Raw genomic sequence first — 27,956 nt, forward strand, 5'->3', positions numbered from 1 at the left:
AATTATTGGCGGTTTTTATTTTTCTTAAGAAATTATATTTTTTCCTCTCCAGAATTATAAATGATAATAATAGAACAGTAATCTATAAATTGCGTCAGTCTATCTGAATGAACCATAATTTTCCACCTCCATCGTTCCCTTGTTAAAAACCAATAATATTTTAGTCTTAGAATCTATTCCTTTTAGTTCTAAGGAAATTCATCAGGCAGAGTCAATTTTATTGGAACCAAGTTTTTATCATATCATTTGATCTTAGTGAAGTGAAAAATGATATTTCATTAACTTATTATTAATGTTCATACTAATTAGTTTTATGCGGAAAGGGAATGTATTACAGTTAAAAAAATCAATCCAAGATGGCATTGATTTTTAAAATTACAAACGAAAGGAGGAGTCGATCATCCAAATTGAGATATACATACATCGTCCTACTAAATCTGTAAGAATAAAATAATGTAATTGTTATCTCCATTAAATTTTTAACTCAGTGTATAAATTTTAATATTTGTACAGAAAGGATGATTATGTAATTATAATCTATTAGATTTTAAATATATTTTCTTTAAAAAAGAAAAAGGAATATATGTAAAGTTGGTATAAACTAGATAAGATTAAAATCTTGGTAGATATTCCAATGGACAATTGAGCCAAGGTTGATGATAATTGTGATTCATTTTTTCAGTTGAAGTGAGAATTGTAATTCATGGATATACACATGGTTTAAGGAAAAAGACATCATACCTTTGTTCAGAGAATTTGGAGCCATGCTTGATTTTATCTTTAGATGCCTTCTATGTATAAAACTTTAAAATAGATAATATTGGTTTTTTCTTTTTTCCTTTTCTTAAAAAGAAGAAGAAGAAGAAGAGATAGTATATAAAAAATGGGCCAATGCGATTATTCACAGAATTGAGTATAGAAACCTAGGGAAGGCATAAAGAAATGCAACAAAAAGAGAAGTGGTGAAAGCACATGGGTCTGATCTTAATTTTCATTTTCCAGTAAAGGAAACACTAACTTTCAATAACATAAGAAGATCTAGTAGGTTGAGCTTTCAATTTATATAAACCTACTTAATTCAGAAAAACTCTGATTAAAATTAAAAAAGTTAGTTAAGAAAAGCCAAGCTAAGTCCTATTCCAACTTTATAAGGAAGGTAGAAAATGAAGCAAGTATGATTCCAATATATATATATATGTGTGTTCAGGCAGCACAATTATTTCCTTTGGCCTATTGGTTAAAAAACAATTTTGGTATGATCTTTAATTATTTCATAATGCAATTTAAATTTGATCAAGGTTTTCTTTTCAAAAAAAAATATATATATATATACTCTTATTATTTCAGAAAGTTTTATCAAGATCGTATATAACTTTATACCAATACTTATTCAGACAAAAATGAATCAAAATTGACAGATTGCGGGTGTATTTATCAAAAAAAGTTTATATTGTGCTTTTTTTCTTTATCTTGCAGCACAGATTCAAGGGACAAAATGACCCCTCTCCAATTTTATTTTATTTTTTGAGTTTAAGCGTTATGTTGAATGAATAAATAAAATTGCAATTCGAATCAGAATTGCCTTCCTCGTGCATGGAATATTTGTAATATAATAAATGTTATTACAACTCAACCAGTCCTGAAAATTTTGGACACACATAATTCTTGTACTTGGGGTGACTTTAGAGTACGGACTGAATGTCAAGTATCAAAGTACTATTGATTGTTGTGGCTTATATTGAGTGAACAGGTATTACCTGTCCAAATATAACCCCCCCCCCTTTCTGATTGTTACCTATCATTGAAATGAAGATATTTTTCATCAACACTTGGAAATTATACAAGAGAAAAATATTGAATCATAAATGTATATCTCTCACCATTTTTAGCAAATGAGTCAAACCCGCTTACCTTTTTAGTTAATTTAATTAACTGTATTATATAAATGTTGTTGATTATAAGAATAATAGATTACAAATTAAAGAAGAATGATGCAACATTATATCATATCGTCTATTTCGATTGCTAAATAGAAAAAAACTCCAAAATAAGATAGATAGAGAGATATAAAGAATTATTCCTCCCATCTCAAAAAAATAGCTTCTTCTTTTTTTTCCCTTTTTAGTCCGTTTTAAATTATTGTCCGTTTTTTCTTATTTTAGTCTTAAATTTAATAAGTATTTGTCAAATATATCATTCATTGATTAATATAGATATTATCACATGTAATTAATTTATACACTTTATACTTTGAAATTATAGATTTTATAGAAAAATAATAACAGTATTTTAAAGAGTACTTTGAAACTAGAAATCTATACTTCTTAATTCGCATATAAATTAAAAATAAACTATCTTTTTAAAATAAAGAGAATAAGATAAAACTTAAAAGAGGTAAAAGTTTACTCATCTCAATCACAAATTTTCATCTTATTCTAGACTAGTTTAGCTAGTTATTGTTATTACTTGAATTATAAATATTTTCAATTAAAAATCTCACTATAATAATCTAAATTTCACTCTTAAAGTTTCAACTTTTATGGACGAAGAAATGTATGAAAAAATTATATTATCTTAAAATAGATAAACAAAAGGTTTTTTCAACTTAATAGGGTTTAACCCTTATATTTTGTCCCTTGAATCCCTTGAGCATCCTCAAGTTAGTTTTGCACCAATACAGTTAAAAAAAATGAATTTTTTCCTTCTTCATTTCTTAATTTAGAGATTTGTGAGATGGTTTCTTTTGCATTTATCATGCAGAAGAAGCATTAAGTTCACTTGAATTAAATACAAATGGCAGTTTGCAAGAGTTCTGTTTACTGATCGAAACAAAGAAACAACCCAAGCAACAGCAGAATCAGTTACCATCCTTATGAGTTTCCCTTTTTAGCTTCATTGGAAAATACATAACAAAACACATATGAATTTGAACACAAATACAACATACGTTACTTTCATTTTCATCAACAAAACCCAACCGAAACACCATATTACTTGTCCTACTGCAGAATTTAAGCATGTCACTATCATCTACACCCTCAATACCATAACTTGTATTTTTTCATATGATCATATTCATCATAAAGCCGATCAGAAAATATGGGTAAAATATTAGGCACCCATGTCGCCCATAGCGAAAGGTAGAGGTACTACCTACCGTACTTAGCTAGTAGGAACTTTCCCAGAAGCTTCCTTACACACACACACACACACACACACACAAACACACATAAATGGGGCAAAAATCGGTTATCCATCAAATGTTAATGTTAACTTTGTGTATTCTTGAAAGGACAAAACGGAACCGATCGATTCCATCACTTAAAGAAAAGTTCTCTTACGACAAGGAACTCCATGCAGGTTCCATAAGTTTCCCATGATTTCCTTCAATATATCCTACGTACTACTTACGTTAATGAAAAAAGGGTTAATCAACTTTGAGTGGAGGATCGGATATGGAGTGTGGTTGTCGTATATAATGTTTATGTTTTTTCTCAACTATAGACAAACAAAGCATGATAGAAATTTAATTTCTTAAGCTATATTATGTTCATTAAATTAGCTTTTTCTTTTTTTTTTTCAAACTCATCTTTTCCTACCTTAAAACTCATACATGTATAGCTTAAGATCGATATCTAATTAATTATATTACTTTATTTCATATTTATAAAATTATAGTTGCTTATGTTAAAAAAGATAAATAAATCTTAACATCTGTGCACATTATTTAATTTACAAAATGGTGATGACTAAATTAATGATTATCTTGCTTTGGTCCTAATAAAAATGGGTCTGAAAATAGAACCACACATTTATAATATCAAACTTAAACACTATAACTATCACTTTGCTAGTTTATATATATTATTATTAGTATAATGAAAAATTTCTTGTCTAGTCTTAATGCATGTCTTTACACATACATAAAACTGTAGATAATTGACACAATATTCACTAGTTTTAAATAATGAAATATGTGTAAATCATCCAATATTAAAATATTAATATATATGTGTCAATCTCTTATTATATTTAGATGTCCAAAAAATGGGGGAAAAGGATAAGACGTCTTCAGGCACTGGCAGCATGAAGATTAGAATTAATACTATTAATGATGGTTATGAATTGCTGCAAAATGCCAATTGACGGAAGGTAGAAAGAAATTTCTCATGAACAGTGCTAAGACAACAGCACCTCAAAGGCCCTGTATATATATATATATATATACACATTTACCGTCTCCAACTTGCCAACGTTACACTGTTATGAGTTCATTTTCTGTTTTTCTGATGAAGCAAAGCAAGTGCTTGTTTATTATTTTCTGTCTAGTAGGTGAAGATTTTCTTCCTCTTTTTTTTTTTTTTTCCCTTTTATCCTTCTCCAATCATACTTTTGATTAAGGACAAAATTGAGCTGTTTAAAGGTAATTAGTTAGGTGTCCAGTAAGTATTAGATTGATGCTTTTGTTTAATTATAGGAAGTTTTAGTGTCAGTGAGCTCAATACTTTTTTTCACCTACTAGCTTGATCAGAATTTGGTTTTGTTTACAAGAGTCCTTCATCTACTTTCTTCTTTGAAGTAAGTTTTTGGTGTAGCCTCGTGTTCAAGATTTTACTAATTTCCTAAACTTTCCAAAGCATTTTGTTATTTTCAGCCAAATCTTTCAGGATGGTCATGTTTATCTCAAGCAAATCTTTCAAATTCATATGGCATTATGACAATTTCTTGCACTTTCTATTTTATTTTTTGTAGTGTAGGCTTATTTTCAAGGTTTTAACATTTTCATAAAAACTTTTAGCCACTTCAGTTACTGGTTTACTTACATATTTTTCCTACTTTCTGGAAAAAAAATTCACAATCTAACTACTTGTAATACCCTGATTTTCAAGGTATTTCTATTTTCCTGAAATGTCCTTTTGAAGTCTCCTACTGCATGTATTTCCTTGTTTTTAAAGTCAATATATAAATAGCAAAAATCAGATTCCGTTAGGTTTTTGATTAGTACATCATATGAGAATAATAATATATATAACGTTTTTCCTTTACAATTACGAAAAAGATTCAAATTTCAATCTCTCTTGAAATACACATTTATTCTGTAGTTATTAATTTTTTATGATTGCGGACTTTCAATTAATTGAAAATTTGCTGTTAAAAATGCAATCAGCCAAAGGTTTTTAAAAATAGCATAAATGTTCTTGTCTTCATCAATCTATCCCAATAATGCTATAGATATCAATATCTAGCCGTTTCAGACATACCCAGAAACACCTCTCTTTCTCCTCTAAATCAATAATCATCACTTGCCTCCAAAATAAAGGCCACTGGCAAATATACTCCTGCAAATCCCCCTGACATCCAAAACAATATCTATCAGCTGCCCCCACTTTGCATGTGTATATACAGCTTCCGCGAAGCTTCGCCTCTCTAACTATATATGTATATTGTGTATATATATAAGTAATTAGACGTATATATGTCCAAGAAATCATTGGTCTTTATGCAAATAATATTAGGGTATTACTATGCATCAGATATTTTTGTGGACGTCTATGTCTATCCAAATTGATAGACCTAAGTATCTTGGTTTGGCTTGGTCTGGCTACCCCGTTCTGCCTAAAACTTTTTACTGCGAGATGGTGTTTGATTGATTTTCACTTTATCAAATGAGTCTTATATATTTAGAAATCAGTTCCCGAGTGTTATAAGTAATTCAAACTCGAAATAATAAAATAATTAAAAGAAAACAATTTAGGATTCAGACTGATTAACACTGTGATTTGATATATAAATATATGTTGATATCAGAAAGATATTGCAGTTTCTGTACGTAAATAAATCGAGAGATTTGCTACTAAATTAGTGTGTAATGAAACTTCAAGGAAGTTTCCTGAGCAAATAAAGCTCAAAAACAGAAAACGGCTGGGCGGTGCCTCTTCACTTATTTTGTTGTGTATCAAATAAATGATGCTTGTAGTCCCCTCCCTCTCCTTTCTTATCTGTGGTCTATAAAGCTGCAATGCAATTTGGTATATATTTGTAATGGTCTTTTTTGTATTTTGTCGAGTTGGGCAGTTTTGTTTGTGAAGAAATGATGGGTGTTTCTTTGTCATAGGGCAAATAATACCTGTTATATTATGGTTACTGAAGTATGTATTAATTAAAGGAAGTGATTAGGAAAGAATTGCTTTTTTCTTTTTTTAAAGAAAAGAGGAAGAAGGAAACAGAAAGTACAGAAAAATGTCTTAACTTGCACATATTATAGCAATGATGGCTTCTGCAGTTCAATAGTTCTGAGTAAATTTTGTTTGGAATTTGATGAATTTTATAGAGCTGAAGCTGAAGTTGATTGCTATAATAAAGTTCTCTAGCACTTCTGTAAGCATGAGATTCAGTGAAAATCTTATTCTAACTTCAGAAGCTGAAATGACTCTAGAAATTATGGTGAAGTTAAGTGAGAGTTACTGCTCTCCATCTTATTTTTACAAATTCATAATATCTTTTGGACTTTATCATTATCATTATCCTTCTTTGTAATTATTAATTGTTAGAGAGAATAATCTATTATCAAATAGTTAATGATTTTAGAAATTTTTTTTTCTAATTATAAATTATTAGAGAAAACTTTTAGAAAAAAAAATGTTAATAATTTATGTATAGTTTTTTTATATTGTGTTATCTATAATGTTTTATATAATTTATTTATAAATTCAAAATTTATTTATAATTCTAATTTATTAAGTTGATAGAAATAATTGTCGTTAAATTTAACAAAATAGGTAAAATTATGAATTTTATATTATTTAGCCAATGAATTTTATAAAATTAAAATGCTACTTTCTACTTCATCATTTTATTTTATTTTCTTTCTCACTTCATGTCTTTTATCTCTATAAATTATTTTTAATAGTAATTATTAAATATATAAAATATTAGAAAAAGTTATTTAAAAATGAAATAAGTGCTTCGACTATTTCAGCTAAATATAATATTAGTATTTATTTTCTTAATACTTGATAATAAATTTAAAAATTTAGAAGTTATTAAATATAAAATAATTATTTTTATATGTGCCATCAAAAGAAAGAAAATGAAGTGAAAATTATATTATATATTTAAAGAAAAAATGCAATCATCATGAAATTATTTGATAGACTGATTTTTATTCTATTTATATACTAAATTTTCTATTCTATATAATAATTTATTTATTTTAAATTTATGTATGTAATTTATTTTGTATATATCAATTTTATGATGCTTTGTAGTTTTCGTTTTTTTCATAAACTCAATAGATTAATACTTAATTATAATATCTAATAATTTTTAAATTTATCAAATATATTAATTATAAGAGGATTAACTATAATGTATAATTCAAAATAAGTGAGTTGTGAGGATTTTAAGAAAGATTTCAAACCGAGTTCAAAAGATATGACATGTTTTTAGGTTTGAAGTTGAGTCAAAACAAAGAAGAAAGAAGTATTCAAACTCATAAATAAAGAAAGAAAAAAAGTAGTATCTATAATCCTAAAAAAGAAAGTTGAAGTCAGATAAAAACAGATTTTATAGACAATCATTTTTTAAATAATTTAAAAGCAAATTAATTCATTTGCTGTATTTTCCAATTTTTATGGAACTATATTTTTTTATACTTTATTATATGTATGTAGAATACATTATTTATTTTTAAAATCTAGAATATGATTATCTTTTTTTCCTTTTAGAAGCAGAATATGACTAATTTAATATAAAAGATTGATGCATTTTTATTTAATAAAAATCTCCCTTTTGTTTATAAGTTGAAAAGAAAAATAGGTAATGCAATATTTTCCCAAAAACATTTAGCAGAGTGACTCATTATTATTATTATTATTATTATTATTCAAGATAGCAATATTTATCTGGGAAGCTAGTTTTTAAGATTTTTGTTGATTGAATAATTAGAAACATAAATATCAGTTACTCTTATGGGACAATTGATAAATTTATCTGCCTACTCTTATGCATTGAGGAAGGCTTTACTTTGATGTTCTTTTGATGTTTAAGATAGTGTTTGGCATTGAGGTTGGAAAAATATTTTTTCCAACTTCAATTTTTATTTTAAATTATTTTTATAAAAAACAGATAAATTGATGTTTTTTCCAAAAATAGATTTGAGAAAAAAATTAAAAATTAAAAATTGAATAAAAAAACTCTAAACCTGATTTTTCAACACCAGTCAATAATCTCAAACATTTACTCAATAACAATCTTAAATATTTATTTTTCTTTAAAAAAAGAAAAAAAAGAAACATAAATAACTTGGTCAAGTAGAAAATTAAAAATTTATAAAATTGTACTTATAGAATATTGTCACCCTTTTAAAGATCATTTATTAAATTAAAGGAGGTAGTAGATTAAGCAGAATATTTCCATGGGTTTTATAAATATATATGCCACATTATTGCTGAGGCTTTATTAATTTAGTAGCATAGCATAGAATTTCAAGGCCTTTGCCCCCACTATTTTAAATTTATAATCAATAAAAAAAAATGCTTGATTAATTGATTGACAATTGGCAATGTCAGCATGCTATGATTGGTTCATAAATTCTAGACATAAATTTCTCTCGTTTGATTGATTTTCTTAGCATGGCTTGACTCTTCCTCTAAATAATGGATATGCTTAGAATTATAACATGCATGATATGTAAGTGGGGTAGCTTAATTTTTGTCCATATTTACCTTAAATTGGTTAGGGTATTTGCAGCATTTTGTATATAAATGAAAAATAATATTAATAAAATTGTAATTGAGCTGCCATTGGATATCACAAATGATTAATGTTTAAAACTGCAATTTCATCCACCCTTTCTTTAAATAAAGTGCTTTAAATTGAAGTTAAAATATAACATTCAGAAGATTAAAAAAAAATTAAAACAGTTCAAGTTTTTCTTAAAAGAAAAAAAAAAACAAATCACAGAAGTAAAATAAAGACTGAAGGGACAAAGTATAGTTATTTTTCTGAAATTGGACTCAATTGATAAATATAATGGTCACCTCAGAATTTATTTATTAAATTACAGAACACAATTCAAATCTCAATGCTAAATAAGATATGGTTTAATAGTTAGGAAGTGAAATCAAATGCACAAATCAACAATCCTTTGGATTCCTTATAACAGCATGCATAGATAAAAAGAGACCAGTATTGTTGTATAATGGGTAATTTTTTTTACACTGCATTTATATATTAATATTAAGAAAATAACATGTAATTTATTATTTAATAAATATAAAACAATTATTTATCTACTTTATTTGTTTATCGTATGATTCTGATGATAATGAAATTCCAATTCTGATTATCAGTTTCTCCTCAAAAGAAGAGAAGAACATTCTGACAAATGTGATGCAATACCTCTTTTCTCCATCTCCAGTTTTTAAATTATCTCAACTTGCTACTAAGATTCCTTCAGTTCCTTATATTCCTATACAAGTCTTACCTTCAAGGTATGCAAAACCTGTTCCAGTTATAGCTTTCTTTGACACTGGAGCTCAAAGAAGCATAATGAATCCTGAAGTCCTCCTATCTGAATACTAGAAATCTCATATTCAGTTTTTCAGAGCAGCAAATGACCAAACTTTCAAGACTACCCTGATCACAAAATAAAAAATCGGAATACAGTTCTTTCCTGATTGTGTGGTATGGATGCACATCATTGGCTCAGATCTCCCAAATAAAGACCTCTTAATAGGTTTTATGTTTATCATCAAGCTCAAATGCTTCAAATTCTTCCCAATGGAATAAAGTTCAAGAAGCAATTTCGTCCATACACAGATACATCTAATCTGTTCACTATAGCAGACACAGAACCACCATTCCTGCAATACAAAGAAAAATTCCTTCCTTTTTGTCCAGAATCCCATTCACATTTTCAACATCCTCTACCCTTGTGGAAAAATCCCTAGTTCTATATCAGCATTCCTTTCAAGCTCAATGAAGATATCACCCAATAAAAGCCACCCATCTAGGAATGTCTCCTACATATCTAGCCCTTGCCAGATCGGAATGTCTGACTCTGCTACAACAAGGCCTCATCGAGCCCACAACCTCACAATGGGCCTGTCAAGCCTTTTATGTTGAAAAAAGATATGAAAAGCTAAGGGGGAAAAAGAGACTTATTATTGATTACAAGCCTCTGAATCATTTTTTGCAAGACAACAAATTTCCTCTTCCTCGCATTTCGAACCTAAAAGTTCACATTCAAAAGGCCCAATTTTATTCAAAATTTGATCTCAAAGCTGGATTTTGGCAATTGAGTATCCATCCCTCAGAAAGATACAAAACAGCTTTTTGTATCCCAAACGCCCAATATCAATGGACAGTCATGCCTTTTGGGCTCAAAACAGTCCCTTCTCAGTTCCAAAAAATAATGATAGAAATCTTTGGGCCTATCCTCTACTCCTACCTTATCTACATTGATGACATTCTCTTATTTTCAGAGACGGCTGAGGAACATCATCATCTCTTGAAACAATTCCTTACTATCATTCAAAAGTATGGAATCATGCTTTCAGAGAAAAAGAGTATTATTGGCCAGCAAGAGATAAAGTTCCTTGGCATGCATTTTAAAGACGGCCAATACACGTATGGTCCACACTTGACAAAAGAACTTGATTATTTTTCAGATGAGAATCTCCCTGTAAAGCAAATTCAGCAGTTTCTTGGGATACTCAACTATGTCAGGGAAGCCATACCACACCTATCCAGTTACACATGTCATCTTTCTAAAATGCTTAAAAGGGACCCTCCCCCTTGAAGAACAGAACAGACAATAGCCGTCAAGAGACTAAAAGAATTGGCTCACAATCCTCCACCCCTTACCATTCCGTCTACAAGACATCTTATCCTACAGACTGACGCATCCGATCATGCATGGGGGGCAATTCTTCTTGAAAATCTTAATAACAAGGAACAAATGTGTGGTTATGCATCAGGACAATTTTCTCCATCTGAAAAGGCATTACCATTCAACATATAAAGAGATTCTGGCAGTCAAATACGGGATAAAAAAGTTTGAGTTTTTCCTAATTGGTCAACACTTCTTAGTTCGAATGGATAACTCTTCATTTTCAAAAATCCTTGAGTCCAACCAAAAGACCTTACCAGAACCTCAATTATTGAGATTAAAATCATGGTTTAGCAGGTATGATTTTGAAGTTCAGCATATAAAAGGAATAAGAAACTTCATCCCAGATTTCTTATCCAGACTGCCAAAGCCACAACCAAACACCAACCTATTGTCCTCCTCACCTCAACAATTAATCTTCTGATAATTTTCATGGCCTCTTCATCCTCAAAAAACCCTCTGCAACCTCCCTCACCACCAGACCTTCCCACAAATCTCACAACCAAACAGGTCAACAATTTTGCTAAAAATATGATGTTTCATTATTTGGCAACTATCCAACAGACTTTCTCACTACCCATCCAACCAAATTTCTTTTATCCAGATTACCCTTGGTGCTTAATCTATCACCTTTCTCCTATCCATCCACAAATTGAAAGTGAATTATGGTGTCTTTCCACAGTTTGTTATCATGTTATAGATGTACCAGTCATGGACCTCCTATACTTCTTCAATATTGATACAAATGCAGGAACATATCTATGGAAATATCTCACTTGGTTCAAAACCCCATACCAATGGAAAAAGGATATCCTCAAAATCATTCATGAAAACAAATTGTTCACGGATAATGACTTCAAGGCTTCAGGATATCATGCCATCTATGCTCCTCCGCCAATAACAAGGGATTTGAAGCTCACTCTACAACTAATAAATGATTTAGGAAGGACCGATGTTTCTACACCACTTGTCTGCACTTACAATGGACATCTATGGACTGAACACTCCATAATTGAACAATCCACTTTACCTATCACGACCCACTAGATGATCCAAGCATGGATGATGATAGTGGTCCATGATGTCTCATCCTTTTGCTAGCAATAAGGACTCTCTCTCTCCTCTATAATTCAAAATGTAAGGTGTAAAAAGACAAGATTCCAATCTTATCTTTTTCGTCCTATTATGTGTATTATTTTCTGCATTTCTGCATGTGATATCTCTATGTAAGTGTATTATTTTCTGTCTTTTTAGAAAGATGATAGGACTTATCCTTTTGTAAGTGGGAAATCTCATCTTTTCTTCTTAAGAAGATATGTGTAAAAGATAAGATTTCCCTTATTGTATTTAGGCTCCTCTATATAAAGAGAAGTCGAGAGTAATGGAAGTAAGCAAATTTTTCTTTCATCTATCAATATAATATTCTTCTCATGGCTTTCTAAATTCTTCATCTCTTTTTCTCGATCCATTAGTTATGAACTATTTACCGGGAATCCAAAAGAAAGACAAAGACCTTTCATAGAGCTATCTGAAGATTTATCTGTCTTGAGTTCTGATGAGAATCATTAGAATGGTAGGCTACAATTGGCTAAAAATAATAATAATAATAATAATAATAATAAAAAGGGGACAAAGCAACCGGTGGAAGATGGAAAAGTCGCAAACCCAGTTGGTACAAAGGAAAAGACAGCAATTTCAGACCCAATATAATGTGGGCACATGGGGTGCACGTGCATGGATTGCGGGCCTAGATTTGCCTCACCTTTCACTGTCATAGGATGTACAAAACATATGGACATGACATGCCCACTTTATTGACCTCTGTCTGTCTTTCTTCTATTATAGACTGATATCTGTACCTCAACTTAAGCTTACGGTTGCCATGCATCAGGACCACTGGCTGCTATCAATCCTTTCGGGTTCTACAAAAGACGACCTTTCTGTTTCTGTTACCTGAGGTGATCAAAATGTGGAATGTGTATTTGATGTCATTGTAATTGCATTAAGGCCCTCCATTATGAAAATGATTATTTGTAGATAATACATTGCCTCATATTTAACTTGATAATAAGTGTGAATCTCAATTTAAGTTTGTTTTTGAATCTGTGATTCTTTTCCGTCACTTTTAACAAAAACAAAAATGCAAAATTCAACTCATGAAAAAAATATATATATTGAATTACAACACATGTGGAGGAAATAAATTACATTCCAAAGGTGTTCTTTTCAATTTTAAACCAAAAGAATCACCAAAACGACCACAATACCAATAATAATATTTTCTGCAAAAATACTACAGTTTCTTTCCAACCGTTCGTCATAAATCATGATTCGGAAAGAACCTCTTTTTACGTGGACATGATGCTAAACCGAATTTAGAATCCATACAAAATAAGAGAAAAATAACTTTTTACACTAATAACATTATGAATATTTTGAAAGTTAAAAGGCCGCAGTCTAATTTTCTTTTTCCCCATTAAAAGAACAAATTATGTCATGAATGAAAATTAAAAATTAAGTCCTGTGTGAAAAGTTGATTTTTAGACTAGAACAAATAATAAAATAGCTTCTATACAATTTATCCCATTAAAAAAAAAAAAAAGCTTCCATAAAGAAGTTATTTTGAGCAAAATCAAATAAACGTAAGCATCCAAAAGACCACAAATAAGAATACTATATAACACACACACACATGCACGCATGGTAAGAATCAAACGGAGCACCATGGCCATATCTGGTGCTAGAGCAATATTTTGATAGCCATGCATGCCTAAACGGCTAAATCTGAAACCAGCATTCTGTGGCACCTATTACCGAGACAAGCATGACAGATGCAAAATTAAGAAAACACAATCTTGGCGCAAGAAAGAATACAAAACTTTCTAAGCATTTCATTAGAACACTTATCCAAACTTGGAACGAGCATGAAGAAATTAACAATACTTCTTTATCTTTTGAGTTGTTCTCCCGGATCGGTTGCTCAAGACCTTTGGTCTCTACCCGGATCCGATGAAGAGCATCGAACATAAGTTGTTAATACAGCACCTTATGCATTGTGTGCTCAGGGAGCATAGCAAGGAACCTCTTATGGCATTGCTTCATTTATACCTCCTAGGAGCATATCTCAAGAGCTTAGAGGCCTTCAGGAGAAATCTGCCAGCAAATTTGACAATAGCCTCCCTGTTAATTAATCAACTTCTCAAGATGTATTTGGCTCTGCTTGGTTTTTTGACTAGAGATCTTTGGGTTTGATGCAGTATACACGGGATCCAAGATGCTTAACTTCTAGTCCAGCATCCTCACAACCAGTGAAAAACAAAGATTCATCCTCCTTGCCAATCCTCCGTCTCCAACTCATCAAAAATGCTGGCCTGGGCAACCCCATATATGTTCCTGCCACAATGGAACAAGAAAAATCAGCACAATGTTTGCTTTCATATTCTACTTCTTCCTACAGTTTCCACAAAAAGTAGTGGAAAAGGATTCTACTTTCTTACAAAAATTAACCATTGAACAGCATCCTACCTCCATTCTGTTCACTAGCTGCAACTGCTTTGTCTGGCTTGTAGGATTTGAGGAGAAATGAAAGAGTTTTTATCAAGTTGGGGTACTGTTTCACATCTACAACCATTAAAGGGAAAAGTTACGTCTTTAAACATTTACAATAGAAAATAGGCAGGAAGCTAATAATGAAATTTCAACACGATATGTACAGATCCCTGTAGATCAAGTATAAAGTTAGCATTACGCAACCACCAACATGATGCATGATATTTGTCACAAGAGTATAAACATCTATGGCTCTTTACTATTATGCAACTTTACTACAGCCAAGAAGTTATTACTGAATTGCTGTCTCCTTTTCTCATGGAAAGATATTTATTTTGTTAGGAAGAAGAAGCAAGGCAAACAGAGAGAATCTTCAAAACAGAAGAGATAGATGAAAAAGTAAGAAGATAAATACTTAGTAGAGGTGCATAAAATTTTAAATGTCTATGGCCGAAAAGAACTTCTTGATTTCAAGTTCTGTCCAATAGATATAAGACTCCAGAAGAAAGGTCAGAAAGGATGTCTCTATACCTATTCAAGTTGCGAGCCAGGCCGGGCTTAAATTCTTAAGTATAGGCTCAAGCCCAGCCATAGTTGTTAAAGGCAAAAGGCGCACCAAGGCGATAAGGGCTCTTGGTGCCTGAGGCGCAAGGCGAGGCATGCGCCTGACAGAAGTGAGGCGCAAAAGATAAACTAAAATAAAACTAGGACTCATAACACGGCCCATGCATAAAATAAAAAACACAACACACTACCAAAGAAAAGAAATAAAAAAATCTTGACAATCATGTTCAAGAGGCATTTAACAAACAACAAAAATGCATGTTCAAAAGAGATGATAAAAGTAAAACATAGTCTTATAAATAACTAGAAGTCCTAGAATAATAGAAATCCTAAAGCATCTTCCATTACTAATTCCTTATAAGTCTATAGTCATTGTCTTGGTCCTACTCTTACACTTCTAGGCAATTCTTCTCTTCTTTTTCTTGACCAATGTCTTTTTGCCCTACTTTTCTTTCTTCCATTTTTTAATTTTTTTTTTGAGATAATTAGGTGTAGGTAAGCCTACATATTCTATATTAAGTTTATGATGAAGGGCTGAGATCATTGTATGTCTTAAAAGAAAAGGAAAAACAAACAGAAGTCAAAATATTACAAAGGGGCGCCTCGCTTGTGCCTTGCCTTAGGTCTGAGGCGCACAAAGGTGCGCTCCTTAGTGATCGCCTGCCTTTCTTGGCTTGAGGCACTAAGGCTTGCGCCTTATGCGCCTCTCGCCTCAGGCACGCCTTTGACAACTATGAACCCAGCCCAGCCTGACAGTTACACGCCTAGAAGTTTGTCCAAACCAAGCCTGCAATTAAGAATTAATGTACTTCTACATGAATTTTTTTAAATTCAGGCAGGTTGGTCAGCGCACCTTGAATAAATAAGGTTCCCAAGCCTGCCCAAAAAACAATCATGCATTTCCAGGCTTGGCCTTGGTCGGGCCTAATGGAAAAAGTTTATGCCCAACCCTAAAATTTTCGGGCAGGTGCAGGTGGGCTGTGCTGGTACCTGAGCCTATGAACAAGTTTGCAACAAATAGAGAATGTGTGATTGCATAGACCACTCACAAGCAACTAACTCCAAGACTCTATTGCCTCCCTAGACTAAGAAATCTATAAGAAAATGGGTCTTCACAAGCACACTTGTACTCTTTTTAGGATCAACATTTCCTCCCTTTAAGTAAATCCTATGTCTAATTTTCAAAGTAGACCTTAACCACGACAAAAACTTATTTAATTTGAATGCTTTCATTTCTGGCTAAAGAACATTCCTTGAATTTTTAGAAGTTCAAATATAGAAGCTTACACAACAAAATATCACTAGCTATAACCAAGTCCCAATCAGGATCAGCAGATGGAAAGGTATCGCCCCATGAATCTGAAACACAAAACGCAAGAAGAATTCTGTGAGTTAACGAATTTAAAAAGGAGTGGAAAAGAGAAGTTATTAGTTTCTCCTTTTAACCTGAAAAAATATGAACTAAAGAATTTGGGTTTTAACTTGATCATTAGTTATGGAAGGATTAGAAATCTCTAACATTAAGAACCAATAAAAACTGCTGTGAAAAGAAAAGAAAGAAAGAACAGAAACCAGGGGCATGCCAGTTTCATGATCATCATGGAGAGAGAGTAGGAGTTCATCATATGGCGGATCCCACATACTTGAGACCAACTTAAGGTTATTCTAGGGACATTAACTGACCATAACTTATCACTTGAAATTCTATTTATGAAGTGCCTTGACTTTCAAAGTTCCAAAACAAAGGGGAAGAGGAAAAAAACCCTACTCCAAAAGCCTACTGGTTTAAGACAAGTATACACTATGATTACAGTGGACAAGGCAACTCACGCTTTATATGAGGAAGGGCAGGCGTGATCTCATTCACCCTGCAATTATGAGCTATATTCTCTTCAATTTCCTGATCATTATAGTCCGATGTTGTGATATCAAGATTAAACGATTTGCGAAGGAAAATAGCCAAAGCTCCTGTTCCACTGCCATTAAACAAAATCATTTCCAAAATTGCAAACGACATAACTTCATACTAATGAGATCGAACAAAGATGATACCTTCCCAATTCAATGCAACGGCGACCTTCTATATCTAACCTATGCTCAACTAACCATTCAGCAAATGAAAATGTTCCAGGCCATAGTAAATTAGCATTTAACTGATGAAAAGAAAACTCTCGAATGAGCAACTCCTGCATTAAAAAGAGAAAGAAAGACCAGGTTTTTAACACATTCACTCAATCTTAGCCCAAATATGACCCAAGCTACAAACTTTACGATATGCACAGTCATTACACTAGCATCAACATATCTAAATTTATTCAACTAAATTAAAAACCAAATAAATTAACAATTACCATTCCTGGAAAATTGTGTCTTCTCTCCACATAGTCTTCTAGGTTTTCCTTTATTTCCTTATCTGTACAAAATATTAAGAAAAGAAAAGAAAATTGAGAAGCAGAATTAATAAGAGAAAATGAGAATGCTTGGAAATTGCGAGTACCAGTAACGGAGTCGGAGTCGGTGTCGCCGGCGAAGAGTGACGACGGAGAGAAGAGAGCTATGTCCATTTGCTTGAGAGGGTTAGATTACAGTATCGAGTTGGGGTTTTCGGTAATTGTGAGAGATATAGGCCTGGACGTAGGCCTATCGGACTACAATGTAAAGTGGGTTTACTCAGGATGTACAATATCAATAAACTAGCTTAATTTACAGCAATCTTTTGTAAATATCCTAAAATCAATAAAAAATATTATTTTTATTAATATATAAATTTATTTTTAAAAATATAATTTTTTAATTTTTAAAAAATAAGATTTAGTAATATTTATATTTTTCTTTAATTATTTTTTAATTTTATCAAAAAACAACGAAAGAAAAATTAAAAAGTAATAAATACCATAAAAAAAGTTAGAAAAACACAGTAAGAATAAAGAAAAAGTTTAGACCGTATTTTTTATAACAAAAATAAAAAATATAAGATTATGTTTGTTATTTTTCCTAATTTCTAGTCATAATTATTTATTTATTTATCGGTCAAATAAGAAATTATGATTCTGCTCAGCTGAAAATTTGACGTGGAGTCTATCTTTTATATATAAAAAAATTTTAATAGAATGTATTTGGAATTAATTTTGTGTTTTATTTCAAATTTATATATATTTTTGAGAATTAAATTTCTTTGACAACATAGGATTTTTGTTTTGACATGTGTAATTATTTTTAACACATGAAATTTAATTTTATATGTAATTTTATGATTTATATCAAAAATAATTACACACACATATATATATATATTATTTTTGAGACTTACAATTTTTTTTTGACACGTGCCTCTTTTTTTGACATAAAATTTTTGTTTTCACATATATATACTTATTTTTTATTATAGAATTCAAGTTTATAAGTAATTCTATAATTTTTTATTAATTTATTAACTAATAAGTTATCTTCTTAATTAGACATTGATTCGGATCTTAAGAAATATTATATTAATAATAAAGTAATTTTTTAATTAAATAATAGTTATTTTGAAAAATTATATTGATCTATATTTTAATATTTTATTAATTAATAAATTAGTTTTTCGTATATTAATGATAAATTAATTTATTAATTAAATAATAATTATCATAAAAATAGTATATTATTATATTTTAATATTTATATCAACTAATAAATTAATTTTTAAATAGATAATAATTCTAATTCTAGAAAATAATGTTTTAAACATTATATTTACTAATAAAATAGTTTTTTAATTATATAATAATTTTTAATTTTAAAAGATAATAATATCAATTATATTAAATATATTAATTTATATAATAGTAGAATTAATTATTAAATATTTTTAGAATAATTTTTAATATTAAAAAAATTGAGAAGAACAATTGAAAATATATGATTTGCTGTTATTTTTAAAATATAATAAATAATATTAAATATTTAAAATTTTATTTATAAATTTAATTTTATATTTATATAAAAATAACCATCATGCAACGCGCGGATAAATGACTAGTTACAATAGATTTTGTGTTTAGTCCGATAAAATTTTATTCAATTTTTGACTTTTCATATGTCATTTATATGTATTATGTTGTAATTAAATATTATTATTTATAACATTTTTATAAATAATAATAAATTAAGTATTATTATATCCTACATAAATTTTTCTGCGTATTTGAGTTTATGTGTTAAAAATAAATGCACATTTCAAAATAAAAAAATTCTATATGTCAAAATATAAATGTACCAAAAAATCTTATGTCTCGAAATTTAATATAATTATTCATATTTTTTATTTTTTTAATTAGTCATACTTCAAAAAAATTAAAAATTTATATATTTTTGATAAATGATAAATAATTTATTTGCTACAATTAAAACATTAGGTACTTTCTTGTCGTGAGTACGTGAAGTGGTATTCTAAGATGTCGTTTGACTATTCCGTCCCTTTATAATATTTAGAAAGTATTCTTATACTTAAAATATTATATTATTAGTGAATGACATTTGATAATTTAAGAATTCATCAATGTGTAATTGATGATTTCATAATCAAAACTCTTACATTTTTATAATAGAAATATTCATTATATTATTATAAATATATTTATTTTTATTACATCAGCTTTTAAATGTTTGTTATTTTTATCATTTATGATCAACACATTCATTAATACTTATTCTTATTAAATCAGTAGTTATAATTTTATATATATTCTTTATATCACTATAAAATATTATTTTAAATGGAAATTATATGGATCTTTTATGAAAGTCCAATTTATGTATATTAAAATATTTTTATGATTGATATAAACACTAATTATTTATTATTTTGTTAATGAATTCTCATCACTAATGAATATCATATTCACTAATCGGTTCAAAATGGACATGATTGTCTTCATAGTTAGTAAACAAAAAAAAGATCAAGGTAAAGTTGTATTACATATGCTTATATTATGGTATAAATATCTTTTCAATAAAATAAAATTAGCAAATAAAAAATATTTAATATTTAAACAACGGACATTCAGTACAAATATAATAAATATTTGTACAGTTTTAATGAGTATACTTTTTTTTTTAAAAATGTGCATAAAAAATCTGACGCATGTATTGTATCTAACCAGATCACAATATAGATATGGTATGGGAACCAAATATAAAGCCCCGGAGATAACTATCTATATTGTTTAATCCATAACCTATTTGTCTTCCCATAATTATTATTATTATTATTTTTTTTTTTTTGTAAAACAGGCTTGACATGGAATTGCTCGGACTTATTTGCCAGTTAAACATTATGAGTTTTACTTGCATTCTTGGCAATGGGACTCAAAATTCCTTGCCTGATCAGAGTTGTAATACATCTTATGTTTCTAATGCAGCAAGATAGATATAACCCATAGAAATTACTAATAAACTGTTACTATCCTTTTATTTCATCTTAGACATAGTTAAAGTTTTAAAGTTTTATTTTTTTCTTCAAACCACTTATACGACATTAAAATTAACAAAAAATAGTTCTTACATTATCATAAATAAAAATAGTAGAATTGTAAAGGACTAAATGTATTCATTAATACATTATTCATGGATTTAAAATGCAATTGAATTATAGAATATTATAAATACTAAAATGTTATTTAATTAAGAATATTAGATATAAGAGCCTATTTAGCTAAGTTGTCCGGTGCGGTCAATAATAATTAATTATTATTAATAGTTGATAGGTGATAATTGATAGCAATTGACGGTAATTTTATTTAGTAAAAAAATTATTATAATTAAATATAAAATACTAAAATATATATCACTTTATCATTTTAAAAAGGTTTATAATTTTATTATTAGGAACTGAGATATAAAATCATTCAAAAACATTCATGGTCAAAATTTAATAGATTATTGATTTACTAGGATATTTAATTATTTTAGGTCCGAGGATCCTTAGAATATCCTTTGCAGGCTTTCCATCAAAAACGTTGGAAAGGTAATATTTTGCACATTTTATTCTTTATAGAAGTAAATGTCTATACAATTATGTTTTAAAGAAGAAAACAAAAACATCAAAACAATAAGAAAAGTTATGGATTCCCAAATCATAAGCAATTAAAAATAAGGTTATATATCCACTAATACCAATATGAAGATTATCTTTTAATTAAGTATCTTTATGATTATGGATCATATTCATGCAGGTACATAGTATTTTCCGAAACACTCAGGTTAGACCGAAGGTCAAGTAATGAATTTTCTAACAGATATTTGGTGGTTAAGAAAGTGAATATACCGTCCAAAGTTGGACATTGTCATCTATAAACTCTAGGGCTATGTGTCGTGTTTAATTGTGTTATATTAGACACATTTATTATAAAAAAATGGCTAATTTGAATACAATGTTTTAATTAATTATATTAAAACATTAAATCACATATATATTAATTAGGTTATATAAATTGACTTGCGCAATTCATTTAATTAATCATTTTAAAAAAATATATTCAAATAAAAAATTAAAAAATAAATAAATATCATGTGATTTAAGTATATTTTTCTTTTTTATAACAAAAAAAATATATAATAATAAATATATGCATCTTGTTGTTAAAAAGTTTTAATTCACAAAGACGTAGCCATTTTCACTCTAATCAGTCATTATTATTATATTGTTTGTGTTTAATAATATAAATTTAGAGCATAATAATTTTCAATTTTGATAGTTAAATTACAGTTTAAAAAATAATTAATCTGATGATATCGATGAATGGTCAAATGATGAAATTAAGAGTTATTAAACTTTAAAATCACTTTATCAAATACAAACAATATTGATAATGATAGATGATCAAAGTGAAAATAACTAAATTCTTACAAATTAAAATTGTATAACAGTGAAATGATTTGTAACCACATATTTCTTTTTACCAGAAAAAAATACATACTTAAAATCATAAAACAGTCAAGCAAGAAAGTCTCAAAAATAAATTATTTAGACCTTCAAAAAATATTTTTTAAATACAAAACGATTTAAATTTAAATTAATATTATAAAATATAATTGCATCTTTATAAATAATAAAACTACCTAAATAAATATATGAAAATTGAGAATAGATGAGATTAATCATGTCATTTATATTAGGTTACCTATTAATTAACCTACTAGCTCTTATCTCAGATCCTAACATATCTAATTACGTGTCTATCGAACATCCTTTCTTTCGGTAGTGTCAAAACTTGGCAGCCCTAGGTGGAAGGAGAAAACAAACAACGCGCCCGCACAATGGCGCGTAAGGGAAAGAACAATATATAAAGGTTGTTATTCCAGGTCCTAAAAGCCTTGAACTTACTTTCCCGATCCAGAATTTCAAACATTCACCCAGGAGGTTATATATATATATGAAGCAAGAGGAAGGAGAGAAACACAGAGCTAAGTAGAGAGATACGTAAAGATGGTTGGACCTGTAAGACCACAGTTTGTGTTGTTTGGTTCATCCATAGTTCAGCTCAGTTACAGCAATGGCGGATGGGGTGCTATTCTTGCTAACTTGTATGCTCGCAAGGTACTCTTTTTGCTAACTTGTGCTGTTAGAAAAATGAAGAAATTGGTTTCCATATGATCCATATATATACATATATAACAGGCAGATATTTTGCTGCGAGGCTATGGAGGCTGGAATTCGAGGAATGCTCTACATATTCTTGATCAGGTTTTCCCAGAGGTATATATATGTTTTAACTAATAACTGTCTCTGGTATTTGCTCTATGCAGCTTTTCAGTATTCATGGCCTTACCTTAATTTCATTCTTGAGTGTGAACAATTTTTCCCCTAAAGTTTATACAAGAAATATCCACTGAACCTTAAAAATGTGTGTATATATATATAGAAGTTTAATATTGTGTTTGTTACTTATTTGGATCAAGAATGCCCCTGTACAACCTGCACTTGCTATTGTGTACTTTGGAGGCAACGATTCAGTCCAACCTCTCTCAACAGGTTTTAGTCCTCATGTTCCACTTCCTGAATACATAGAAAATATGAAAAAGATTGTCCAACATCTCAAGGTAATAAATCATGTAAAAAAGAAAAAAAAAATTCTGAAACTAGTTTACTGTAAAGTTCCTGCACATCTCGAATTAGAGCATTTTGTTGTTTAAATGGCAGAGCCTTTCTGAAAAGACCCGCCTCATCTTTCTCAGTGCCCCTCCTGTCAATGAAGAAATGATCCGTCAATATTTTGGGTTTGTTATTTTTTTTTTTCTGGCATAAATTCGTTAGCACGCAGCTCATTTCATTCACAGATAATGATTTTTTTATAAGTTTGCTTGTTCGGCAGCGGCAACATTGGTCGAACCAACGAAACCTGTCGAATATATTCAGAAGCTTGTTTGAAGCTGTGTCGGGAAATAGGGGTGACTGCCATTGATCTTTGGACCGCAATGCAGCAACGGGATGATTGGTTGACTGCTTGCTTTACGTGAGTTTTTCTTTTGTTATGTGTTAAGAAATTATGGGAGGGAGACAAGACTCAAATTTCCAATGCTGCGAGAGACATATTTGATCGCAAAGACTACCAGTATGATGATGCTGGCTCTGTACTGATTATTTTGACAGGGACGGAATCCATCTTTCAGAAGAGGGTAGCAAAATAGTGGTGAATGAGATAATGAAGGTACTGAGGAATGCAGATTGGGAACCAAACCTACACTGGACGGCACTGCCAAGTGAATTTGTAGGAGTTACACCCAAAGATCCAGAAGGCAAAGAGGCCTATATTTTCAAGAAACTGCAATGGGAACTGGACCTAGAAAATGTAAAGGTTACTGCCCTTTACCAGTGATTTCAGTCCCTTTTTAGTTTTGTTGTATGATATTTGTGTATTTTGGAGGTGACATCCAATCTAGTCCAATCCTTACCATCTCCCTACTTTGTTCTTTGTTGGAAGACAGCTTAATTCAATTAAATTTCTGAATTAGACTAATTATAATTATAAAGTATCTAGTCCTCTATATTACCTGGTTTTTCGCCCTATTCCCCTTTCTCTTATTAAGAGGACAATATCATTTCATCGGCCAGTATCTATAAAACATAGTTTCTTTATAATAGATTCAAAATCATAGCAGTATATAACTTCTGTAAAGCAAATTCTATTTTCATTTTCAATTGTCAGTGGAGCATCATTTGCTTGAATATTCAATTTGATTTTTTAAGATACCTAAAAGACAACCTATTAGCATTTTGCATCTTATTATCTTTTATTACCTTACATAATGAAATACGTTATGCACAAAAGGGAAATATGCATAATCATTCAAATATAATTTAGGAACATGGTGCAGGTCTATCAGTCTAGATAAGTAGTCTAAAGTGACAGTCATCTACCAAGAAAGATCCTGTTCACAACATCAACAGGCAAAGCATAAGCTGGATCTGTAGCTTTCAATCCAGGATACTCTAGAAGTGAAAGACCTGCAACACCAAAGAAGCAGAAGAAGAAAAAGAAGAAGAAGAAGAGTTAATAAATGATCTTGAGAACGTAATACAATAGTAACTGTGAGATGCAGCAAGATAAAGAACACATAAAACCATGACAGTATTCCCATGTTCAAAAGGTATACAGAGAATACCAGCTACTCCAAAATATGTGTGGAATACATCAACCGCGTCATCAGGTCTATCTGAAATTCCTCCATTCTCCGTGTCCTGCAAATTTGAACACATTTTAGCAAAAGACTTGAAGGGAATTTTCAGAAATCAAAATGTCAATACTATCAGCAGTCTGAGGTTCTTTCGTTTATTTTAGACAAGCTGACACTAACCTGACAATTCAAGATAAACTTAACAAGCTTTTCCTTGCTGATCCAATGAACTCTGTCAATCATTATTAAGCTAGAAAGAACCCACCAAGAGTAACAGACCTGAAGTGATATGACGTAATCTTAATTCAAGTAATCTATAAAATGTTTATAGAAAGCCACTCATACTTGAAAGAATACCAACATCTGGAAGTTTCTCAGGGCGTCCATTCAGACCTCCAGATTTGACTTGCCGCTCACATAACCACCATCCAAGCAGGTCCTTGTCCACATGATGCAGAGACCCAGTTATAGCAAGAGCTCCCACACAGCAGAAAACTGCAATCACCAGGAGCAGAGAAAATTTTTAACTGGAACTTTTACGTACAAGATATAAAGCACCTTCTTGAATCATGAAACCCCTTTTCATAGGTTTAAAACAAGGTCCCCGAATTTGACTACTTCAGAAGTAAAACCAAAAAGAGAAACTGAGGCACTCTAATGGAGGGAATTTAGATGAGAAGTAAATTTGCAAATAGCATATTTTGGGGTAAACAGAATATGGAAACTAAAACCAGTGTTTCTACTTGTAACAATTCCAGCAGAGAGAAAAGCATTATAAACCATCCATGTGATTGTATAATATTTATAGCAAGGCAAGCAACAATGTTACATAAATAAGTATCATATACAAATCTTGTACACACCTAATATACATAAAATTGCAACTGACATGCATAACAGCTAATTGTTTGACAATTAGAGAAAATATATTTTCCACCAACCAGATAAGTGTTGAGGGACTAAGATATAAAACAACTGAGACTTAAATTAAGTTTCAATATTTTTTCTTCCAGCATACCATTCTAAACAGTTTCAACTATTTTGCAAAGCAAGAATCAAAAGTTAGTGAAAGACATGCAAGAGCCAATTACAATAAATGACTATGTTATGAATTCCGTTAGAGTCAGACATTTAATGAAGCAATACCCAAGCCGTGTATAAACTAGGGAGTCAGCAATTTATATTCAGTTTTTAGTGATTATATTTGCTTTCAAGTATTGATGAATGTGAGGTTAGTTTACCTTATTGTGTGGAGTAATTATTTTGCTAGTGGGTAGTTAATAGTTTCCTAACTAAGTTGTAATTATTTAATCATGTCTAATCAAGGAAAAAAAAAAAGGAGAGTTTCAGAGAAAGGTTTGAGTTAGATCAATGACGAGCCTTTACCAAGAAATCCTAGGGTTCTCTCTTAATGAGACCTTATCATCCTCTAATTACTATTTAAATAAGCCCATAACTAGTTCTCAGTCCTATGAACATAAACGACTTTTCACAAGAATCCTGGGGTAAAAATAGAACCTACTCTGTCCGGCATGAGACTCTCCACCAGGAGAGCTTCCAAATCCACCATCAACGTTTTTGCAGCTTAAGATGTAGTTCACAGCTTTTTCCACGTTTATTTTATCCAAACAATGTAATAAAGAGAGACAGCAAATACCAATATAAGAGAACCTGGAAAAGAACAGGAAATTTCCTAGTTCAAAGATAAGCTAAGGTTACTAATTCTAAACCAAAAGCAAAATATCACAAAGGATCTATTATTTGAAAAAAAGAAAGAGATACCTTGTATCCGCTTCACCCCACATGTCTCCGGAAAAGGATCCATCTTCATTTTGCAGCCCAGCAACATCTGACTTAATTACTAAGTAAAACAAGAAATTGATAGCACAAGATACTTTTGGGTCCTTATTTATGTAGTCAATTAGTTTCTCATTTGTGTTTATTTTATATACAAATCTCAAACCAGGAGTTAGTCCAAGCCTAAATTTTCTTTCTCTGTTATCTTCAGCTGTGCGAAAATGAATAATTCTCATCCAAAAACATAATAATTATTATAGTAAGCAAAGCTGATCAAGAAAAAAATGCATAGTAATTATTAAGAATTTCTGCTAATCATTGACTGTCTCCTGCAAAAAATATAAAGTTCTAAACGAATTGTTACCAAACTAGCAGTCATCAAATAATGAGACAAGGATACAGTTTGAAACTTTATCAATGTCAAGAACATTTAGCTTGTTGAAAAGGGCCAAAACTTGTACAGCACTCAGGGTATATAAAATATGGGGGTCATGTCCAATATTACCAGCAAACCCACCTGCATAGCCAGAAAAGATAAAGATCATTTTCTTGGATCTTACTATTACCATCTAATTGTTTTACTTTTTTTGTTTCTCATCAAACAAAAAATTATTTCCAACAGATTTTGTCTATGACTAGTTTGCAGAAGTAATCTGAAATTGTGAATTCTACGTTTTTACACATCCAATTTAATATAAATGCAAATTGATAGTAAACAAAGCAAGAGAAAACAATAAAGTTGTTTTGACATACCAGACTCATGTTGGCATTGCATGATCCAATCAATTACTTCACTTGAATCCACTACATCAAGCTTTCCTAGAAGATCTAGAGTAGCCAATCCCCAATAGGCTCCATTCATTCTCAAGTGTTCCATGACCACATATTCAAAACTATCATTTTTCTTCAGTAACATAGCCAACACACAAATTTGCAGCGAAGGTAAATGAAAAGGGTCAGCCTTTAATGTTTAGGTCAGAAACTACCTAGTATAAAAAAGAAACGGAACAGAAAGAACAAACCTTTTCAACAGATATAATGTATTCAACATGCTTATCAACTGCCAGCTCACCCATCTGTCACCATTAAAACATTTTTGAGACACTAAAAGAATTGAGCAAAGATTTTGATAGATGAACTCAGTTCAATCAAATAAATTTGTACATAAATCAATAAGAACGAAACAATGAAGTGTCAGTAAATTCTAACCCTAGCAGTCAGTAAAAAGGGAGGACAAAATTTGAAGCAAGATAAAATAAAACTGAAGCGACCCCAGAAGATCAAATGAAATCTGCTTCTTCGATTCAATAGTCAGGTTTCAGAATTTTCCTGACTTTTCCTGCAATAAAGGGTTTGCTTTGCCCTTCCTAATACCGAATTTAAAAAATAAAATCTCGAAGTTAGCAGTCACTTCTTTGCTATGAATATAACTAATGAGCCAAAAAGTGCTAAGGACATATGTAACATTTTTTATTTTGGTAATTTTAATTATAAA

General features: G+C 30.2%; 3 protein-coding genes across 6 annotated transcripts; 1 reads left to right on the forward strand and 2 right to left on the reverse strand.

Annotated features, from left to right (window-relative positions):
* Nucleotides 1–13,598: 13,598 nt before the first annotated feature.
* LOC8267508 (EEF1A lysine methyltransferase 3) lies at nucleotides 13,599–17,662 on the reverse strand. The gene is made up of 7 exons (XM_002528053.4): nucleotides 17,505–17,662; nucleotides 17,359–17,420; nucleotides 17,060–17,193; nucleotides 16,838–16,983; nucleotides 16,295–16,366; nucleotides 14,420–14,515; nucleotides 13,599–14,287 (listed from the first exon to the last, which is right to left on the reverse strand). The coding sequence occupies exons 1-7, from the start codon at nucleotides 17,569–17,571 to the stop codon at nucleotides 14,127–14,129; spliced, it is 738 nt and encodes a 245-aa protein (XP_002528099.2). The 5' UTR covers nucleotides 17,572–17,662; the 3' UTR covers nucleotides 13,599–14,126.
* A 4,594-nt stretch (nucleotides 17,663–22,256) lies between these two features.
* On the forward strand, nucleotides 22,257–24,019 carry LOC8267507 (GDSL esterase/lipase CPRD49). 2 transcript variants are annotated; one of them, XM_002528052.4, is made up of 6 exons: nucleotides 22,261–22,586; nucleotides 22,668–22,745; nucleotides 22,949–23,089; nucleotides 23,190–23,266; nucleotides 23,362–23,502; nucleotides 23,640–24,019. In XM_002528052.4, exons 1-6 carry the CDS (start codon nucleotides 22,476–22,478, stop codon nucleotides 23,863–23,865), a joined length of 774 nt encoding a protein of 257 aa, XP_002528098.1. In that variant the 5' UTR covers nucleotides 22,261–22,475; the 3' UTR covers nucleotides 23,866–24,019. The 2 variants fall into 2 exon arrangements, with proteins under 2 accessions (XP_025014721.1, XP_002528098.1); XM_025158953.2 differs by lacking the exon at nucleotides 22,949–23,089 and having other exon boundaries at nucleotides 22,257–22,586.
* Nucleotides 22,880–27,902, reverse strand: LOC8267506 (geranylgeranyl transferase type-2 subunit beta 1). Of its 3 annotated transcripts, none has more exons than XM_048369916.1 (12): nucleotides 27,671–27,902; nucleotides 27,484–27,537; nucleotides 27,215–27,365; nucleotides 26,862–26,978; nucleotides 26,447–26,513; nucleotides 26,187–26,335; nucleotides 25,026–25,159; nucleotides 24,845–24,943; nucleotides 24,653–24,728; nucleotides 24,408–24,494; nucleotides 23,148–23,232; nucleotides 22,880–23,045 (listed from the first exon to the last, which is right to left on the reverse strand). In XM_048369916.1, exons 2-11 carry the CDS (start codon nucleotides 27,535–27,537, stop codon nucleotides 23,162–23,164), a joined length of 1,005 nt encoding a protein of 334 aa, XP_048225873.1. In that variant the 5' UTR covers nucleotides 27,671–27,902; the 3' UTR covers nucleotides 22,880–23,045; nucleotides 23,148–23,161. The 3 variants fall into 3 exon arrangements, with proteins under 3 accessions (XP_048225873.1, XP_048225872.1, XP_048225871.1); XM_048369915.1 differs by having other exon boundaries at nucleotides 23,138–23,232; XM_048369914.1 differs by having other exon boundaries at nucleotides 22,880–23,232.
* Between the last annotated feature and the right edge of the window lie 54 nt (nucleotides 27,903–27,956).

Source organism: Ricinus communis, chromosome 10, assembly GCF_019578655.1.
Source record: "Ricinus communis isolate WT05 ecotype wild-type chromosome 10, ASM1957865v1, whole genome shotgun sequence".
Lineage (NCBI taxonomy): Eukaryota > Viridiplantae > Streptophyta > Magnoliopsida > Malpighiales > Euphorbiaceae > Ricinus > Ricinus communis.

Bases quoted from the DNA above. Each gene is read 5' to 3' on its own strand.
- LOC8267508 (XM_002528053.4), bottom strand. From the start codon at position 17,571: ATGGACATAGCTCTCTTCTCTCCGTCGTCACTCTTCGCCGGCGACACC. The intron at 17,194-17,358 runs GTAATTGTTAAT...TTTTTAATGCAG, and splicing joins GACACAATTTTCCAGGAATG to GAGTTGCTCATTCGAGAGTT. The intron at 14,516-16,294 runs GTAAGCTTCTAT...TAATGGTTGTAG, and splicing joins AGCTAGTGATATTTTGTTGT to ATGTGAAACAGTACCCCAAC.
- LOC8267507 (XM_002528052.4), top strand. From the start codon at position 22,476: ATGGTTGGACCTGTAAGACCACAGTTTGTGTTGTTTGGTTCATCCATA. The intron at 23,090-23,189 runs GTAATAAATCAT...TTTAAATGGCAG, and splicing joins AGATTGTCCAACATCTCAAG to AGCCTTTCTGAAAAGACCCG. The intron at 23,267-23,361 runs GTTTGTTATTTT...CTTGTTCGGCAG, and splicing joins ATGATCCGTCAATATTTTGG to CGGCAACATTGGTCGAACCA.
- LOC8267506 (XM_048369916.1), bottom strand. From the start codon at position 27,537: ATGGGTGAGCTGGCAGTTGATAAGCATGTTGAATACATTATATCTGTT. The intron at 26,336-26,446 runs GTATCTCTTTCT...GTTCTTTTCCAG, and splicing joins TGGGGTGAAGCGGATACAAG to GTTCTCTTATATTGGTATTT. The intron at 25,160-26,186 runs GTAGGTTCTATT...TGGTGATTGCAG, and splicing joins AGAGTCTCATGCCGGACAGA to TTTTCTGCTGTGTGGGAGCT.